This window comes from Manacus candei, unplaced genomic scaffold, assembly GCF_025592945.1.
Source record: "Manacus candei isolate 608988 ecotype Guabito, Panama unplaced genomic scaffold, ASM2559294v1 h1tg000020l, whole genome shotgun sequence".
In the NCBI taxonomy this organism is placed as follows: domain Eukaryota; kingdom Metazoa; phylum Chordata; class Aves; order Passeriformes; family Pipridae; genus Manacus; species Manacus candei.
In genome coordinates, this window is record NW_026138068.1 from 2,788,529 (window position 1) to 2,807,179 (window position 18,651).

The 18,651-nt window shown below is 44.3% G+C and overlaps 1 protein-coding gene across 2 annotated transcripts; it reads left to right on the forward strand.

Annotated features, from left to right (window-relative positions):
- Nucleotides 1–274: 274 nt before the first annotated feature.
- PPP1CC (protein phosphatase 1 catalytic subunit gamma) lies at nucleotides 275–17,408 on the forward strand. 2 transcript variants are annotated; one of them, XM_051785847.1, is made up of 8 exons: nucleotides 275–536; nucleotides 9,511–9,642; nucleotides 10,691–10,921; nucleotides 12,463–12,567; nucleotides 13,535–13,758; nucleotides 14,141–14,275; nucleotides 14,720–14,780; nucleotides 17,257–17,408. In XM_051785847.1, exons 1-8 carry the CDS (start codon nucleotides 482–484, stop codon nucleotides 17,271–17,273), a joined length of 960 nt encoding a protein of 319 aa, XP_051641807.1. In that variant the 5' UTR covers nucleotides 275–481; the 3' UTR covers nucleotides 17,274–17,408. The 2 variants fall into 2 exon arrangements, with proteins under 2 accessions (XP_051641807.1, XP_051641806.1); XM_051785846.1 differs by lacking the exon at nucleotides 17,257–17,408 and having other exon boundaries at nucleotides 14,720–15,958.
- The last annotated feature ends 1,243 nt before the right edge of the window (nucleotides 17,409–18,651 follow it).

The following is an 18,651-nucleotide window of genomic DNA, read 5'->3' on the forward strand; positions in this document are numbered from 1 at the left end:
CTTGGCGCCACGGTCTAGCTGACAAGGTGGTGATCGGTCATAGGTTCATCGGTCGATCCCATAGGTCTTTTCCAGCCTAATCGATTGTGTGACTCTGACAGCCACCACAACGCGACCGTCGCGACAGCCGCGACACCGGGAGGCGGCACCACCGCACTACTTCTCCTGCCGGCAGCGGAAGGATCCCGCGGATGGCCGTCATTGCCCCCTCTGTTCCCGCCCGGCCTATAAACGGTTCCCGGGGAGGCGCCTCGCGCGCGTAGTATCCATGCGCCGGGCTCGCTCGCGGAGGGGACGGCGGCCATTTTGTTCGGTGCTGGGTCTGCGCTGAGGGGGCGGGCGGGGGGGGGGGACAGGGAGAGCGCGAGGGAAGGCGCACAGTAGGAAGGGCAACAACGAGACAGAACGAGGAGAGAGACGTGGGACCGGCCAAGCCGCGAGCGGAGCGGCGGGGAGGGCTCCGCCCGGCCACTGAGAGGCGATGGCGGATATAGACAAGCTCAACATCGACAGCATCATCCAACGGCTGCTGGAGGGTGAGGGTCGGGGCGGCGGGGTGTGTGTGTGTGGGGGGGGTGGCGGCCGGGCCTGTGCGCCGCGTCCCGCCCGCCCGGCGGGGGCTGAGGGGGCACCAAAATGGAGGGGCTTGAGGCGCTTTGTCTGCCCGGGGTCGCCGCCGCCGCCTCCCCGCCCGGCTCTGCCCCCCCAGCCCCAACTTTCCCCTCAGCCCGCGTGTTTCCAACGTGTTCCTGCCTCCTGAGCCCCCCCGTGCAATGCTGAGACCAGCCGGCTGTCCCCCTGCAGCTCTGAGGGGATGCTTAATTCAGTATTATTTTCGTGGGAAGGTGTTTTAAAAAGCCGGGGGCGTTCTCTTTGCCTTTCGCACATGCACATGGGGTCAGGGCTTGGCTGGGCAGTCGGGGGGCTCTGGAAATCAAGACCCAGCGTGTTTAAAGAGTGTTTCGGCAGCTTTTCAGCAAGTCGGGAGGGATCTGCCGTGTACCCTGGGTTTAGCTTTGATTAGCTGCTCGCATTAACGCTGCCACAGGATTTTGGCTCTTAACTCGTAACATATGGTGGGGTTTTAGGTGTGAATCGAGGGTTGGGTTTTGGTCTTTTTGTCTGGGCTTATTGTCTGGTATTGTTGGTGCTTTGGGGGTGAAAAGAGTTATCTGGGAGTTCCTAAATCGAAGGAAAACCTGGAAGTTGCAGGGGGTGTCTCCAGCATCATTTTTTCGCTTGCAGGGGTCAGCACTGGACTGGAGTTGACTGATTTTAGGTCAAAAGGCTGAGAAGTCACCGGTGAAAAATTCTCTTCCAGGCATCAAGGAAAATCATAATTATTCAGAGGGGGAAGCTCTGCTGATCCAGCCTCATTTCATGTGTGTCAGGGCAGGCATCTCATCTGGGCTCACACTTGAACAGCTTGTTCAGGGATTTAACTTTTTAACATTTGGCAGAAAGTCATCTGGGATGTTGCTGAGACAAATGGTGAAGAAATGTCTTTCTTACACACTTTCCTTCTTACAGGATTTTGCTTGTGTAATGCTTGGATAGCAGAAGGTCAGGCAGAGGAACAAGAGTGCTATTCTAGAAATTATTTGGAGTTAAAAATCCTATGGATGAATTATGGGATTACTGAATAAGTAAAAGTAAATGAGGTTTTTCCTCTCATCCGTTTTGGGGTTTGCCTGTTACCAATTTAAACTCCCCTGGCTTCAATTATTTAAAGACTTCCCTTCATAAAGTTAGACCAGGATTTTCCTGAAACTCCAGTAGTACAACTTGTAAATGTCAGGTCTTGTATGTCCTATGTTTGGTGACATATTAATACATGCCCAGTTTTACTGCAGGTATTGGTTACAATTCTTACTGATTTTCCCTAGTGCCATTTTCTCAAAGTGTAAATTCTTAATATCAAAAGGATGGAATAAAATAATCCTAGAAAGAGACCTGAATGATTTTGAATTATTCCTCTTGTTAAGTTTCAAAAAGTAGTGAGATATACGGTGTCAATAATTTAAGTTCTTACCCAGTTTATATCAGTATTAGACTTTTGGAGCAGATAAGAATTCGTAAATCAGGCTTCAGAAGGTTTATTTTTAACAGATGCTTCCTTCAACTACAGATGTTACCTGAGGTTGCATCAGCTGCCAGAACTGAAATTAATTTTTGTCCTTTATTAATATTTCAGAAGGGATTTTGGATTCCTTGAGGCAATGATTGTCTTTCAATATTTGAAACAATTACCAGTGTTAGTGACCTGTGCTAGTGCTTTTTTTTTGCTTTTATTAAATGTCTGTTATGAACATCTTTGCCAGACAGAGAGTTGTGACTGACCTTTGTGACAGTCTGTCATTTTTATACTTTTTTTTTTTTTCTAAAATGATGGTGCATTTTAGCAAACATTGCATTTCTTTATAGAGTGTTAAGTTGTGCAAATCACTGTGCAATTGTCTTGGGTTGTTTAAAATTAACTTGACTCATCCTTTTCCTGAAATTATTAAGGTCTGGCCAGGTAGGTGACAGGACTGAGCGTCCAAGGTGGTGATCTGCAGGGTATTCAATGGAAGGGGGACCAATATTTGAAGCATGTGTAAGAATTCTCATCCTATTTAAATTTAGAGCAAACAAATCATACTTTTTCAGTGCAGTTCTGGAAGAACCACTGATTAATGTTAGTTTACAAAGTGTGATGTGCCCGTACCTGAGCACTGTTTCAGGTGATCTCCCCTTCAGACAAGGTTGCACACAGATTAAAATCATACTCAAGCATGAAACCACTGCTTTAAATCTCGTTTAATAATCAGATCACAAACTGAGTTGCTGAAATCCTTGTGCAAGCTTTAATTTTAGAGCAGTTTGATATTTCATTTTAGCTCTCTTCAAGCCTTAAATACTTACATATTTTTACAGTGGTTAGCTTTAGGTGATTTTGCTAATGAAATGTAAAGGGTATGAACGGGGGCTTATCCCTTTTAAAGGGTAACAAATCCAAATATTAAGAAGATACTTAGAAAAACAGTGGAAATCAACGAGCAAACACAGGCAGGTTTTTGTTTTATCGTATGCCTTAGCATTGCACTGTTGGAAGAAGCAGTGATTCTAATGGTTGAGGCAAAGTGAAAGGTGAATAATAAATTACTCCTGCTTTTGTCCTTAATATGGGGTATTAATAATGTATTTGTGAGGGATTTTAGTTGCTCTCTATCCTGATTTCTCTGGTCAAATGATGTTATTCCTACTTTTCCCCCACATAGTGGATATTCTCCCACTCACATTAGGCTGGCTAGCTGAAATGATTAGTTTGTTCTTTAAGAGACCTGGAAGTATATACTTCAGCTTCTCATTCTAAGGTAAATATTTGAAGAGTCTTTCTTGCTCTGCATGTTTACAGTACAGAGCTGTTTGGCTTTGAAATGTCACAAAAAGCATTTTTCAGTAACATTGTTCTCAACCTTGGAAAAATGATCAGTTAAAACGTTGAACATGCTGATCTGGTTTTGCTGGAGTTGAATTTATATTTGTTCCCTTCTTTACTAACGAGAGTTGTGTTCTGCTGGGAGCAATCTCACGAGTACAGGGTGTCACTTTTAGTAACTGTAATAATCACAAGAATAAGGCCTCTAAAATATAGTAACTGATAATATCCTGCACTGAATATTAAAATGTTTCCTAAGTGTCCTTGAGAGTGGATAAAGGCTTGAATATTGATGGACATAACTCACTTTCCTGAGGAATAAGAAGGGACAAACACGAGAGCAGATTACTGCCCTTCTGGCAGGAGTGCTGTGGGCAGCAACTGTGCTTGTGAGCCTGCAGCTGTGTGTGTGCTGAGTCAAAACTCCCAGGAGACAAGACCCGAAACCAGCTCCTTGTAAGATGAAAATCAGTGGCACCTGTATGGTCTTGGAAAAGGTTCCAGGAAATGGCAGAATTCCTGCTCAGCTCCCAGTAAAGAATGAGTGACAAATCCTGATTCCCTGAGTGTGAGTGTGGCTTCCTTTCTGTGTCATGGCAGGTGGTGTTCCTATAACCTGAGCCCCTTATCCATTTCCTTCATCGACTGAGTTGGCAGCTTTTGCAGCTAAGTAGGGTCTGGTTTGGAGCTCACAGCAACATATTTAGAAAACAAGATTGAAGTGCATTAGTCCTACCATGGTAACAATGAAAAACAGGGTAAAATAACAGTAATGTCAGCAGACATAAGTGAACCCAAGTTGAAATGTGTTTCTGAAAATCTTTCCTGTGCTGCATCCTCTGCAAGCACTAAGGGAAAACTAACTAATGAATGGAGGCTACTCTGCAGAAAGCCATGCAAGGATAGAATGGTGGCAGCCATTCTGAAAGCTGAAATCCTGGTTAGTGCACTAAAATCAGCAAAAAGACTCTTAAATCCTCAAACATTTCTGTTTATACACCCACAGATTTCTATTCCCAGTAAAGCCCGTTGTAGAGCTGTCAAGGACATACTCTCTCTAATTTGCTTTAAATAGGGGAAGATTATCATCGAGTTATTAAAAATAGTTGAGCTAAAGAGCATGGATAAACTTTTGCTGACAACAGAGAAGACCATTTCTTACAAATACAGTTCTCTGAATTCTTTTTCACCTTTCTGCTAAATACAGCATTAACTGGGTCTGCAGGGGGTTGCTTGTTCTTCAGCTTTGTGTACTGAGAGAGGAGTCTGATTCTCAGAGATGTGAACCTGAAATGTCTCACGTTTCACTTGTGGGTGAGTTGGGATGCTGTGATGAGGTTTCTTGTAGACAAGCAGCACTTTTTGACCTCTGAACACATAATTTTCCATAGTTTGTGTAGCTTAATGTTAATTGTTTCCTGCTGTGGTGCAGCAGTTTCTAAGAGTGGGAAATAGAAACTCTCAATTCCAGAACTGAGGGTTAGATTCTTATCAGTGCCATGGATTCAAATAAGTCTGTTAAATTCAGTGCTTGTTGCCCAGGCAGTGAAGTGGAGGAATTTGTCATCTCTGAGTGTTTGTGATCAGTGTTTGTGACCTGTTGCTCTCCATCTGTCTGCATGGGGAAGTACATTACAAGATGAAAAATTTGCAGTCATGCAGAATCTTCCATTTGATAACACTGTTGTGAACTTCTGACATACTAGAAAGCAGACTGGAACTTTTTCTTTTTAGAGGCTTTTACAGAGGAGTTGCTTTTCCGTTTCAGTTTTGAATTTGAAGTGATCTGATCAAAGCTGGAAGTGCCTGCAGTAAAGTAAAACCTTTTTTACATCAACCACTTTCAAGTTATTTATTCCCTTTGTGCCTGTGGTGCAAAACTGACTGTGAAACTGTCATTGGGAGCTGCTAAAAAGATTAAAACCAACCTGCAGTATTTTTGGAAATGTCACTGGGATTGCAGGCATCTTAATGTAAAATATGGTAAAACTGAGAGACTTGTTTAATAAGCCAAAAAAATTAACTGACCTGCAGATAGAATGTTTTCCCTAAAACATTTTCTGTAGGACAGGTTAATTTTCTCACTTCAATTGGCAGCTTTTCAGCTGCTTCTTTTAATGCAGTACTGAAGGGAAATGAGATGTTTGGATCACTGAAATTTCTGGCATTGTTGAACTTTCTGCTATTTTCGAATACTTTCCTAATTATCATCCCTTTCATAATAACCTTGAGTGACGTAAAGGACTGTGGCACCAAAGTGAGTGTTGGAAAAGGGAGGGGAGGTGGGGTAGGAGTCTGTGCTCTGCATGGATGTGCTCTGTGGGATCTACAGCAGTCATTCCTGACCCATTTATCCTTCCCAAGGAAATGTAGAACAGTTCTCCTGGATGTCAGGTGGTGTTGTAACTCCTGGCAGCTGCAGCTACACTTTGTACTTGCTCTGTACTCGCTCTGTTTGCTCTCACCAAAATGACAGGGGTGCCCTAAGTTCTCGCTCTTCTTCCTTTTCCTTCCTGTTCCCCCTCTGCTGGGCGCCTGCCGTACTGCACCGTTTATAATACGCTAATTTTAGAGCTGGTATCTGTTGCTGTTTTCTGGCAGTTTTTGTCCTTGTCTTGGAAACCAACATTAGTTTTAATAGTGGAACCTGTGTTCTCGGCAGTACTTCTCCAGAGATCTTCCAGGTTCCAGGGAGGGATGTTTTCTGTAGTCTTTTCCATCCAGTGGAGAGCTTTATTTTTCCAAAACTTCTCATACTTGTACAGTAGAAAAGATTTTACTTGTTAGGAAACTGCCCAGACTGGACACTGAAATTTAGGCTCCCAAGAAATTATTTTTAAGAACAGGAGCGTCTCTGCCTAAAAGAGGGTGGGAATATTTTGCTGTCTGGAAATACTGCAGCAGTTGTTCAGACACAAATAAAATACTACTTGAAATGGGCTGACTTTTTTCCCCAGTTGATTAATCTTTAGCTTGTTTCACTGTCAGCTCCAGACTGTTGTTTCTGAGAGGTTATTTTTTATTCATTGAAAGAATAAATGTGCCCGTACAGGACTATTGAGCTGCTCTTTTGACTTTATGACCAAGCTGTCAATTAGCATCCTACTGTCTGGTCTCTGCAAGCTGCCTTGTTTTGATCCAAAGCAGAGAAAAGAAACTGTAAACAAAAACAGATTTTTCATAGTATATTATTTTTGCCTTTCTTAGAGGGCCTGAGTAATTTGAAGACTCAGAGAAACCTTTTAAGAAGTCATTAGACTAAACATCCTGCATTTCTGTGCCAGCTCTTTCATTGTGGACGAGAAAATCTTTGCACTAAAAATACAGATTCCTCAAACCAACATGCAGTTCTGCATATTCAATTCTTCTGAAGCCAAACCCACTTTATTTCCCAGCTTTTCAGGATATACAGGTCAATGTTAGAAGGAATTGAACACACTCATTTCTTCTGTGCCAGTTCCTTGTTGGACATAGTGGTGACAATGTCACTGGCAGGCAGAGCTGAACCAAACTGTCCTGCTGAGTTTGGGAACTGCAGCAGAGCACCATTTCATCTTGTCACGGTTTTCCAGAAGCAGGTGACTAAAACAGCATGAGGATTATACCAGTTCAACGAAAATGTATTGAAGAAACTTAGAAAACCTGTGTCTGAAACAGTTTTCAGATCCTCATTTAATCTTTAGCAAAAATTAATGCATATGCTTTATTCATGAGCTTTAGTGACTCAGTGCATTACATAGTCTGTATAATATTTTGTACTTTTTAATTTATGGATGTGAAATACAGGGTTCAGTTTTAGCAATTTCTGACATGACCAAAATCATGGAAAATCAGATTTTTGGCTTCTCGTAAAACTAAATACAAATATATTGTATTATCTTGAAAACAAAGGTGGCTGGTAAAATTTAAGATTAGGGGGAAATCAGTTTTACATTCATAATTCAGCGAGCTTATCACTTAATTCTAAAAATTTCTGTTCTTTATAGCTTCTGGATATTTGGCATTTTGAGTGACTTGCTTGTTGCTCAGGAGTCATTGGAAAATTACTGTATGGATGAAAAAATGACTGTGTAGATGAAAAGCCTCATGCGTGATAAACTGCTGTGACAAAGATTTAACTTCCATTTTTATGCTTCATTACTTGGGATATTTTAATGGAAGACATGAAGTGCAGTGGTAATTCCAGTGCCGGCGTGGAATGTCAGTGGTGGGCAAGGAAGAATAAAGGAGCACGTATTGCTTGAGAGATAACTGTTAAAGCCCTGACTTTTGACCTACAATCGTGTCACTGTCAGTATACGTTGTAATTTGAACTAAGGTTTAATTTGGAAGCTTGTTTGAGGACAGTTTGGGTGGTTTAGGGTGTTGTGGTTCTGTAGGGCAGCTGGTGCCGCCGTGCCTGAGGTCTCTGGGAGTCAGGGAAGAACTGTTTTAGCACTAACACTGTAGGGTTGGTAGGGATTGTATCTGACACGTGATTTTATGTATGGATATTGCACAGCCATTATTTTATTCATGGTCTGGGTAAGATCCACACTGGCTGAACAATGATTTCTGCTCCTGATCAGGGGCTTACGTAGAAGTCGGAAGCTTCTGTGCTAATGAGACATTGGAACACAACTGTGTCTGTTCGTGCTGTTCCCAAAACATGCCCCGAGCACCCCCCGCCCTTCCTGCTGCAGTTCTCACTTGGCTCCACACGGCACAAGGCCCACAGTGGCAGTTCAGGGATTTGAGTCATCTGCACCTTCCACATCTCTCACTGGGGTTAGACAGGCTGAAATGGTAGCTGGTGAAGAGGTTATTTAGGAATTCAGGAAGATGATACTGCATAGGTATTTGGAGGGATTGTTGCTTGCTTTTTTTTGCAATTAAATATCAAACCTTTTTGGATGGGGCATTGATTCTTCAGTCTCAGTGCAATAGGAGTTGCTCACAGTAAGTCACCTTAACTGGGCAGCCTTACCAGTGTAGTGATTTTGTTTCTGGAGGTGTTGGCAGAGCATTTCCAGGCAGCTGAGGCTCAAGTTCTCAGCTCCTTTGGCTTTGATACAGCTAAACCAGTGGGTTACACTGTGGACAATGACTGCTGCTCTTACTGCTTTTTTTCCTCTTCAGCTTTATCAGTGTTGTGTGTTGTCTCTGGTTTTGATGCCAAATAAAAATAATCTTCACCACTAATGGCATACTCAGAAATGTTTTTGTTTAGTCTTATCCTAACCCTGATAAATGCTCTTGTGTGCCATCTGAGCCATAGTTGCTGCTGTAGAAATGTCCTTTGTATTTCTGGGCAACACAAAGGGGGGGGGTGAAACTTGTTCAGACCAGTCTGGTGTCCTTGTCCAGAGCAGGAAACTTTAATGTACATAAAAGGGAACCAACTATTATAAATTGTTGCAGTGGGGGAGATTGAAGAGATAATGGAGGGGTGTGAAGGAGGGGAGTTGAGAGGGTGAAGTGGCCTGGGGCTGGGCCATAGATCTGCTCACTTGTCTTACTGTGCTCAAAAGGCAGTGATAAGGAGAGATGTTTTGTCTTTGTGATCCAAAACTGCTTCCTTAACTATAGTCATGGCTTTCCAGTCATGTGCTCCTTTATCTTCCACCTTTGCATCCACAACGTAGAACGGGGCAGTCCAGGATTTATGGGCCCTCTCTTGGGCCGGGTGCTGTGCTGGTTTAGGGGAGCTCACACATTTGAGCTGTGCTGTGCTGATCAAATGGCACTCGCCCTTTTCTCAGGTTCAGACAGCTTTCAAGTGTGTAACTGCTTCGTTAAAGGAATAAAATATATACAGTCACATTGTCTGAGCTGGGTTTATAGCTAAATGGAACTAAACTGTTGCTATTTAAAATGTGACATTGAAGGGGGGAAGTGTTGAGCCATGAATTCTGTTAAATGAAAGTAACACAGGCCTTGAAGGGACACGCTCCCCTTTCCCTGCAGCAGGGCCCTGTGTTTCACCTCAGCAGCGTCATCCTGCCCTGGTACCTTCTCCTTCAGTGCTACACTGACATTTAGTCAGGCTCTTAACAGAACCCTGGGGGTGTTGCTGCTCTTGATAACTGACTTCTGACTCCTTCTGACAGTGCGAGGATCGAAACCGGGCAAAAACGTGCAACTCCAAGAGAATGAAATTAGAGGACTGTGCTTGAAATCCAGAGAAATCTTTCTGAGTCAGCCTATTCTGCTAGAACTTGAAGCTCCCCTGAAAATCTGTGGTGAGTACTGTGATTTTTGGTTTGGTCTTTGGGCGTGTGTCAGGTCAATGCAGACCTTAGAGAACAAATAACTGGATGCTGCTTTCACTTACTAACAGTGGAACTAATAAGTAATTGTAGCAAAAGGGAAAATAAAACCCTGCTGGATACCTAGGGCAGAGGAATGGGGAGGAGGTAACATGTGGGAGTTGATGCAGGAACCAAAATATTCCAAACCCAAAAAGTAACTGGTCCAGTTTCACCAGGTCTTGGGGAAGGGATTCACAGGACGTTTTGGAAAGGAGTTTCTGTATCAGTTAAATGACATCTGGCCCATTCTGAACAAGGGGAAACAGTGAGGAACTGCAGTAGTTTATTGTAGCTGCTGTACAGCGTTGACAATATTTTAAAATCCTTCTGCAAACTTAAATTTCTGTCCCGTTTCTTGGAATTACTTTCTAGTTTGGTTTCACCACACTTGCAGACAGCAGTGCTCATTTTGCACACACGTACATGTCTGCTTACGCTAAAAGAATGAAGAATGTCAACATAAAAGCCTCAGTAAATGCACTTTTGAAAGCTTCTAGCAAACAGTATTTTATCCTACTCTAACACTGAGGACTTACTTCAAATTGAAGCAGCTTGTTCAATATTTATAACATGGGTAGTCTAAAATCATGATTTAGCATTCTGCTTGTCAGAAACAAACCCATGATTTAAACTAAAGGCAGAAATACCAATTTCATTTTTGATGCAGCTTCACTGCTAGAATTTGAATTACTGTTTCCAGAAAACACAGTTGGTTTCTTGGAACCTTCATTTTGTTTTATACAAGGGAACATTTTTAAGTAGCTACCTGCTATTTCTTTGTGCTGTTAACCATTGCATTGCATAGATGTCAAACTTAAAATGAGATGATCTTACATATATTTACTGTAATTTTAAGTACATTATGGGCAGCATGTAACTGCAAGCTTTTTTCTTTCTGAAACATCTGTGATTTTCTCTGGAATAAATCAGAGAATGTAGTGAAGGGTCACTTCTGTGCTGTGTCTGAATCTCGTTGCAGGTGACATCCATGGGCAATACTATGACTTGCTCCGACTCTTTGAATATGGAGGTTTTCCACCAGAAAGCAACTACCTGTTCCTTGGAGATTACGTTGACAGAGGAAAACAGTCTTTAGAAACAATTTGTCTTCTGTTGGCCTACAAAATCAAATACCCAGAGAATTTTTTCCTCCTCAGAGGGAACCATGAATGTGCCAGCATCAATAGAATTTATGGGTTTTATGATGAATGTGAGTAACAGAGGTGTTACAGTAACAGCCTCTCTGGCTGCAGACAGCAGGGGAGGAGGGGCCGGTGTTGCAGAGGTAGATGGTTCTTTCTGAATTTGCAGTGCCCCTTCTCATGTGCTCTTTAGAGGGGCCATTAACCCATTTTAGGAAGGGAAGTGTGTCCTTTCCCTGATCCTGCTGGGAGTCTGATCCTCACATACAAATCAGCAACCAACTGGGTAATTTCATTTATTGGCTGCTATGTTAACTAACAGTTCTCAGTGGTAAAATTCAGAAGATAAGGTCATCTAATGAGAGATGAGAGAATGTAACTTGATGTGCTATTCACAACAGTTCATCTCTTTCTTTCAGTCTGAGGGGTGGTGCTGTATTCTTGTGAGGGCTGGTCTTGCTGTGATTATGTTACAGTGCTTGACACCTATTTCCTATTAAGACCTGTAACACTGTAGTGTTAAAAAAGAACCCCCAGCCGTGGCCCTTCCCTGGATACAGCCCTGCTGTACCGTGTGCTGTTGCTTTGGCCAAAACCAGTGTCCCCTTTCCTAAACAGGGCAGAGCTGTGCAGCCATCAGTGTGACAGTGCTTGGACTGAGCAGCAGCTCCTTGGTGTGTCAGTAGGTGCCTTCAGCTGCAGGAGGTGTTACCTGGAGCAGTGTTACCTGGGGATGGAGGAAGTGCTGGTATTTCTTTGGCACCGTTGGGCTCCTTCTGAACACACACGGTGTGGCTGTGCCGTCACCGGCTCTGGCTCTGCCGGGGGGGGTGATGGGGGCTGTACAGAGACATCACCAGAGCAGAACAAGCAATTTTGCTGTGAAATAGAAATGTATGTTCATGTTTCAAAGGATATGACTTAATCCAGATGATATAGAGGAGATGATACTGTTAAATTAACTGTGCGCTGAAGCACGTCACAACTTGTGTGGTGCGACATACTTGGCTTGCAGCTTACGAGATGTGCTCTCCATGTCTTGCTCTCCTCCAGTGAGGAAACAAAGATGTGTGTGGTATTTCAGAGATTAATCACAGGCTTAGTCATAGATCGAAAAATGTTCAGGGTTTGTATCTGTTGGGAGAGTCCTTTTGAAATTCGTAAAACTGTAGCAATTTCGTTTTTCGGTCCCTGTTTCGTTTTTCAGTCCCGTTTCTTTGCTGAGAGTGACTTTATATGGTAAAGCAGAATTTTAAAGAAAATCTGCTTTTCAAGAATTGCTGTCTTCCCTTGAAGGAAATGGCAAGATTTTCTGAAATTCTCCAAGGGATAATTTTCCAAAGCAAAATTGAGACTGGAGAGCCTGGCTGCCAACAGGAGAATGCCATCCAGTTAAACAGACTTGTGCTGTTCTCAGAGCTCTGCCACAATGAGAGACCTTTGCAACTGTCTTTGAAGCAATGAAATAAGTCAGTGGGTGTCAGAAGATAAATTGTGTATAGGCTTTTGTGCTGACCTTTTGCAAGTCTCAGTAAACTTAAGGCAGCCATGTTAGGTTGGTTGTGGTGTTAGAAAACATATTGACTTTTTTCTCCCAAATCTCTTCTAGGTAAGAGAAGATACAATATTAAGCTGTGGAAAACCTTCACAGACTGTTTTAACTGTTTACCAATTGCAGCTATTGTGGATGAGAAAATATTCTGCTGTCACGGGGGTAAGTCGTGTCCTTAGGTGGTACTTGAGGAACTGGATACTCAGTATCAGTCGTGGCATTTTCATGTTTACATTGCTGAAGCTTCAAAATTTCAGGGATTTTTCTCTTCCTTGGCCCCTGCAGGAGGAAGGGTTGGGCTTGATGAGTGTCAGTTTTGTGAATCACAGAGCTTGGCAGTTTTGTAGCCTCGGACACAATGATCTGCTTTTCCTTTTCCACTAAAACACGTGTTTAATGGACTCTCCTTAAGAGTAAAATATCCTTGTAGGGCTTTGTAGACTTCTGACTAGGAGTTTGTTCTGAATCAGAGTGGGGTGGGGTGGAAGGCACCTTTGAGGGTCACTGAGTAGAACCCCCTGCCACAGGCAGGGATGTCTTTCACCAGGTCAGGCTGCTCAGAGCCCTCTACGACCTGGCAGGTTTAATTTGTACAGATGGGCTTGTACCTTGTGATACCTGCTCCGTGCAGCTTTTTGAGGGCTTAAAATACACACTGCACCTTAAATGTTTTATCACTTACCAGCCATTACAGTTGCCCAGGGACACACATCAGTGAAAAACTATGTGAGATTGGCTTGATACTGTATTTCATCTTACTAGGCCTGATCATCACAGTAAACATACCCTGTGATTTCTGGTGTAAATGCCTCTTTTACTTAACAGCTCTTTTATCAGACACTTGCACAATATTATTGAGATTATTGTAATCCTGTAAAACATGGAAATGGCTTTGCTTATCTTGCTTCCAGTAAATCTCCTAGGAAGTGACTTGTCTTCTGTTACAAATGCCTTCAAACAAACACAGGATTAAAAAAATGCCAGTTTAATGTCGCCGTTGAACTGCATAAAATGGCAGCGGTGAATCACTCGGAATACGGAGTATTTTTGTCCTGAAGGAACACGTCAGTCCTGCAGAGCAGAGCTGGACTGACATGTGGACTGTGTGTGTGTGTCTTACCTCTGACAGGTTTGTCACCAGACCTGCAGTCGATGGAGCAGATCAGACGAATCATGCGGCCCACTGATGTACCAGACCAAGGTCTCCTGTGTGACCTCCTGTGGTCTGACCCTGACAAGGATGTCCTGGGCTGGGGTGAAAATGACAGAGGAGTGTCCTTCACTTTTGGTGCTGAAGTGGTTGCTAAGTTTCTCCATAAACATGATTTGGATCTCATATGTAGAGCTCATCAGGTATTGTCATTTTGTACTTTAAAACAGAGAATAGTTTAGGTTCAGGAGGACCTGGTCCAGCCCTGCACACCCGTGCTCAGCCCGAGGTGCTGAGGGTCTTGTCCAACCAAATTGGAAATATCTGTGAGGATCTCTGAATGTGTCCCAGTGTTTAACAGCCCTTGTAATGAACATTTTTCTTTAATGCATAAAAACTGTGACTCTTGAACAAGGGTTTTCTCAATGCTAATGGACTCTGTTGCTGAACTGGTTCTTGTGATGTTCCTGTTCTGATGTAAAAGTTTGGAACTCATACTCCTTAAACACATCCTCTGGTAAAGCTGCTTTGCACCTTGGCAGGAAGAATCTGCCCAGATTAACACTTCTGCTTTTCTCTCTAAAGGTTGTTGAAGACGGATACGAGTTTTTTGCAAAAAGGCAGTTGGTAACTCTCTTTTCTGCCCCAAATTACTGTGGAGAATTTGATAATGCGGGTGCCATGATGAGTGTGGATGAAACACTAATGTGCTCCTTCCAGGTACAGTAGCTAAACGTTTTTACCTCCTAGTTAGTGAGGTCACATGTTAAATTTGTGAATTTTGCATCAGTGCTTTATTGTTAAAAAACAATAATAGTTCCAAATAAGTCTTTACAGCTATCACATGTAGACAGGGCAGTGTTTGCAGTCACGTCTTCAAAAATGTGATAAGCCTGTGCTGGTGTGATTAGATGAACTGTTTTACCCTGGAATTAAATCACCCAGGCAAAGCTGTTGGCTGTCAGCCTGGTCCTACTAGTGTGGGCTCTGGGATCAGCTGCTCCAAGCCCTGGCCTAGCTCAGAGCAGGAAAGAGAGGGAATTCTGGGCACGTTTAGGCTTGTCCAGAAGACCCATATAACACCTTTGAGCGAATTATTGAATTTGGAAATTTGACTGGAAAACAGCTAAAGCCTTTTGCTAAATGACCCCACTGTCTTTTCAGATCTTGAAACCTGCAGAGAAGAAGAAGCCCAATTCCAGCAGACCCGTAACACCTCCCAGGGGTATGATCACAAAACAAGCCAAGAAATAGTCACTTGGCTCTGCCTTGTTGGGACTTGTATCATAGTCTATAACCTCCATTTTTAAACCTGTCATGTTGTGCTGTTCAGCTTGCTCAAAATAGATAACGTGTTTGTGGTTTTCCTTTTCCATTTGATGAATGGCATTTGCTGGTTGTAACAGCGAATGAAAGACTTTTGTCCCTCCCAGGAAAAGAGTTTCAAAGTCCCCTTTTTGTCGGTGTTACAGCAGCACAGCTCCACAGCATCCCCTGCCAGCCGGGTAAGGCACGGCTGCTGGGACTGTACCATGAGTAGTGTAAATCTTGTTCTTTAGGATCTAAAGAGGGCACTCGTGTGCTGTGAGAGTAGAGATTTGTTCCTGTCAGCGATTACATACTGTTTATACAAACCACTGTGAACTTTTTTTTACGTTAAATTTTGTTTTAAAGGGATTGCTTTTCTTTTACTGTCTTGTCTCTAGTTTTTATTGCTGTTGACATTAGGAATAACCTTCAACCTTGCCAGCATCACTGGTAGGATGTATATTTAATTCAGACACACGGTCCTCTCCTTATACTTCAAATGACAATTAAAGCCATTATTTTAAGTGTTTGTGTCTCTTTCCTGAAGCCAAAGTTTGCTTAGAAACCCGTTTGTACACGACCCCCCTGCCGAGTTGGCCGGGCTTCCCATCCACACCTTCCTCTCGGAGAGAAAAGGAAGTCCTGGCTGGAAATAGCACATAAACACTTGTCCATGCTCAGAGTGAACACATTTGTACAGTTTCCTTGTGTTCCATGGAGCAGATCGTAGTGCTGAGACAGCAGTCCCAGGGCAGGGACAGAAATGGCTCTGGGAGTGACAGAAATGGCTCAGGATCTGCTGGAAGGGGTTTGTGCATTTCAGCCTAAAGACTTTGTTCTACAAAGAAACCCAGAAACTCGATAAGCCAACCAGAGGTGTTACTCTTGATCACCAGTTTATATAAATCTCTCACAGAATCTTGTTTTTTAAAAGCTGTTGATCTTTTTTGAACAGATGACAGTGTACAATACCATGTAGTGAAAATCACTTATTAAATGATGAAATTGTTAAATCTTCTCCGTGTTGGTTTATCACAACCTAGGCCCTGCTCTCCAAGGGCCTGACTTAGAGAAATAAATTGTTCTGGAAACCCACGGATTCTCGGTTTGGATTTGTCTGAGCTGCAAGAGGGGGGATTTTAAGCAGCAATGCTGGGTTTAGCTCTGGGACCCCCCCGGGGGTGCAGCTCCCCCAGTGACACGTGTTGGTGACAGCGGTGTCAGAGCTGGTGCTGTCACAGCCTGTGCTCGCGGCACCGCACACGGCGTGGGAGGCCACGCTGGGCTCGTGTTCGTTGTTGTGTGCACTGAGCAGGGCTGGCCTTGAACACAAGTGCTGCTCTGAGAGGAGGGGTAGAGCTGAGGGCAAGATCATTTTCCTCTGGTTTGTAATTAGAGAACTGAGTTCTTGGTGAAATGGGGAACTTGGGTAAACTTTATCAGTGCTGGTGTGGGCCGGCTGCCACGGGTGGTTGGTGTTGCTGGGTGAGGTGTGTGCCCAGAACAGCCTGGGTCCCTTGTGGCCCTGTGGAAAATGCTGTGGGATGTTCAGCACTCAGAGGAGGCGGTTTGTTCACAGCACCACAACAGCTGCAGTGCTGCTGCATCCCCTGAGGAACCAGTTTGTTGCGGAATGCCCAGCTCACATCCCCCATGGCTCTGTCCTGCTGTCCCACCCAGTTCCCCTCCATGTTCAGATTGAGTGGGACTTTCTTGACACAAATACATTTTCTGGCCAGACCCAGCCAATGATTTTATTTTTTAATGTATTTCTCTGAATCAAAGAGCTGTTTTCCTGCTCTGAAGACCTTTTCCCCCTCCCTCTACAGCTAATTAATCAAAAACCTCTTGCTAACCACGATGAGCTCCTTTTATCACGTGTCACAGATCACCTGTTAATAGTTTCTCACAGACTTTCACCTTTTAAATCACACTTGTGGTTTCCTTGTGGGGCTCTGTAATTTTTCTCCCTCCTTGTACAATGTCCTGTGGTCTGTTAGTGCTGTAGTGAGTTGGGCTGTGCCTGGTCACCCCTCACTCCCCAGCCCTGCTGCACGGGCTGTGTCACACCTTTGTCCTCCGTGACTTGTTTTCTCTCCTCAAAGGCAGTTTCGGTGACACAGGTGCCAGTTCTGGGCTGTGCTCTCTGCCCAGCTGCATTCCCTGGGGGTGGGTCATGCACCTCGAGCTTCCCAGGGTGCAGGTGGAGGTGGACGGGTCCTGTCCCACTGCAGGGCTGGGAAGGGAAGGAGCTGCTGATCCCACTGCAGGTTGTGATCGACAGCTCAGGGACATGTTTTATGCCCGTTTGTTGGGGTTGGGTTGTTTAATCAGTGGAGGGACAGAAGGAGGAGTAGATGCTGATTCCTGATTTTTTTTCCATAACAATACAGGTAGCTGGAGATTGTGACAAACCCAAGTTCGCCTCAGTCCCTGTCTTGTGCTCTGGAAAGAGTGGTAAGATCTGAGGCACTCCCTTGCTTTGGGTATCACTCAGTGACGTGTTCCTCTAATTTCTTCAAAATAAAGAGTGTCCCCATTGCCATCCAGCTGTGGAAAGGCTGTTTTTCCACACAGGTCACCGTTGCCTGTTCCTGGTTTGCTTTGGGATGTGTCAGGGCTGTTGTGGCTTTCAGCTTGGAGTCAAGTCAGGCTGGAGCACTTCAACAACAAAACATCCATTTTCCTTGCACTGTTCAGATGTTCAGACCTGTTCTGGTCTCCGGGGACATGGGGTGGAGGGGTTGGGCACATGTCCCTCATAGGGAAGCAGAAGCTGGTGGGGTTTTCTCCTTAAAATCCACAGTCCTTACCCAGAAGGGGATCAGCTCTGCAGAGCTCTCAGGTGCAGATCTTCCACCATTGGCTGATTGTGTTGGTGTTTATTGGACTCAGCTGAGACCAAAATGCCCAAATTAGCTGGAAACCCCCAGGACAAACCTCCCTGCTGCGGCTCCAGGGCTGTGCCTTTGCTGTCCCACTCCTCTCTGCTCAGCTCTGTAAGTGGGTGTTTTGGGGGGAGGGTTGAGGGATGGGGCATTTGGAGTTCCAGGAGGGTGTTACCTGTGTTCATTCCCCAGGGAGAAGGATGGGGATGGGCCTGTGCACTCAGAGATGAGGTGCTAGAAAATACTTAGGTTCCAGGAAAAGTTTTAGGTGTTCTCTGGGAGGAAACCCTTCCCAAAAGGGTCTTGGGGTTCTTAAAAGTGCAAAACTGGAGAGATGTTTATTACTTGGAGAAAATCAGAAATATTTGATTTGTTGTAGCAGAGATGCCTCAGAGGTGCTTTTCACAGCTGATGGTTTTTTCAGGACATTTCCAAAACAGCTTGTTTTTGGAAGCCAGAGAGGAACCCTAAACATGAAGAGGCCTCTGACCAAACAGGAGCCTATAAATGGAGGCAGATTAAACCAGGCCTGATTCCCGGGTTTTATGTTCATATAGTCCCTGGACCTCCACCAACTTTGTGAGACTGATCTGTGTCCCTGCTCAGCAGCCGCGCTCTGAGCTCGGCAGAGACTCAGGATTTAACTTCCCACCGTCCTGGAGCTTTGCTCGCTGTGTCGGGCAGGAAAAAAAAAAAAAAGTTTAAAAACAGTGGAAAAAAAAAAGTTTAAACTCCATCCGGCGGCGTCTCCTGTTCCGGCAGCTCCCCAGCGGGGGAAAAAAGAAAAGCTACGGAAAGGGGAAATGTCGGACGGGACCGCCGGGGATGGATGGGGGGACCCTAGGGATGGATGAGGGGACCCTGAGGATGGACGGGGGACCCGGGGATGGATGGGGGACT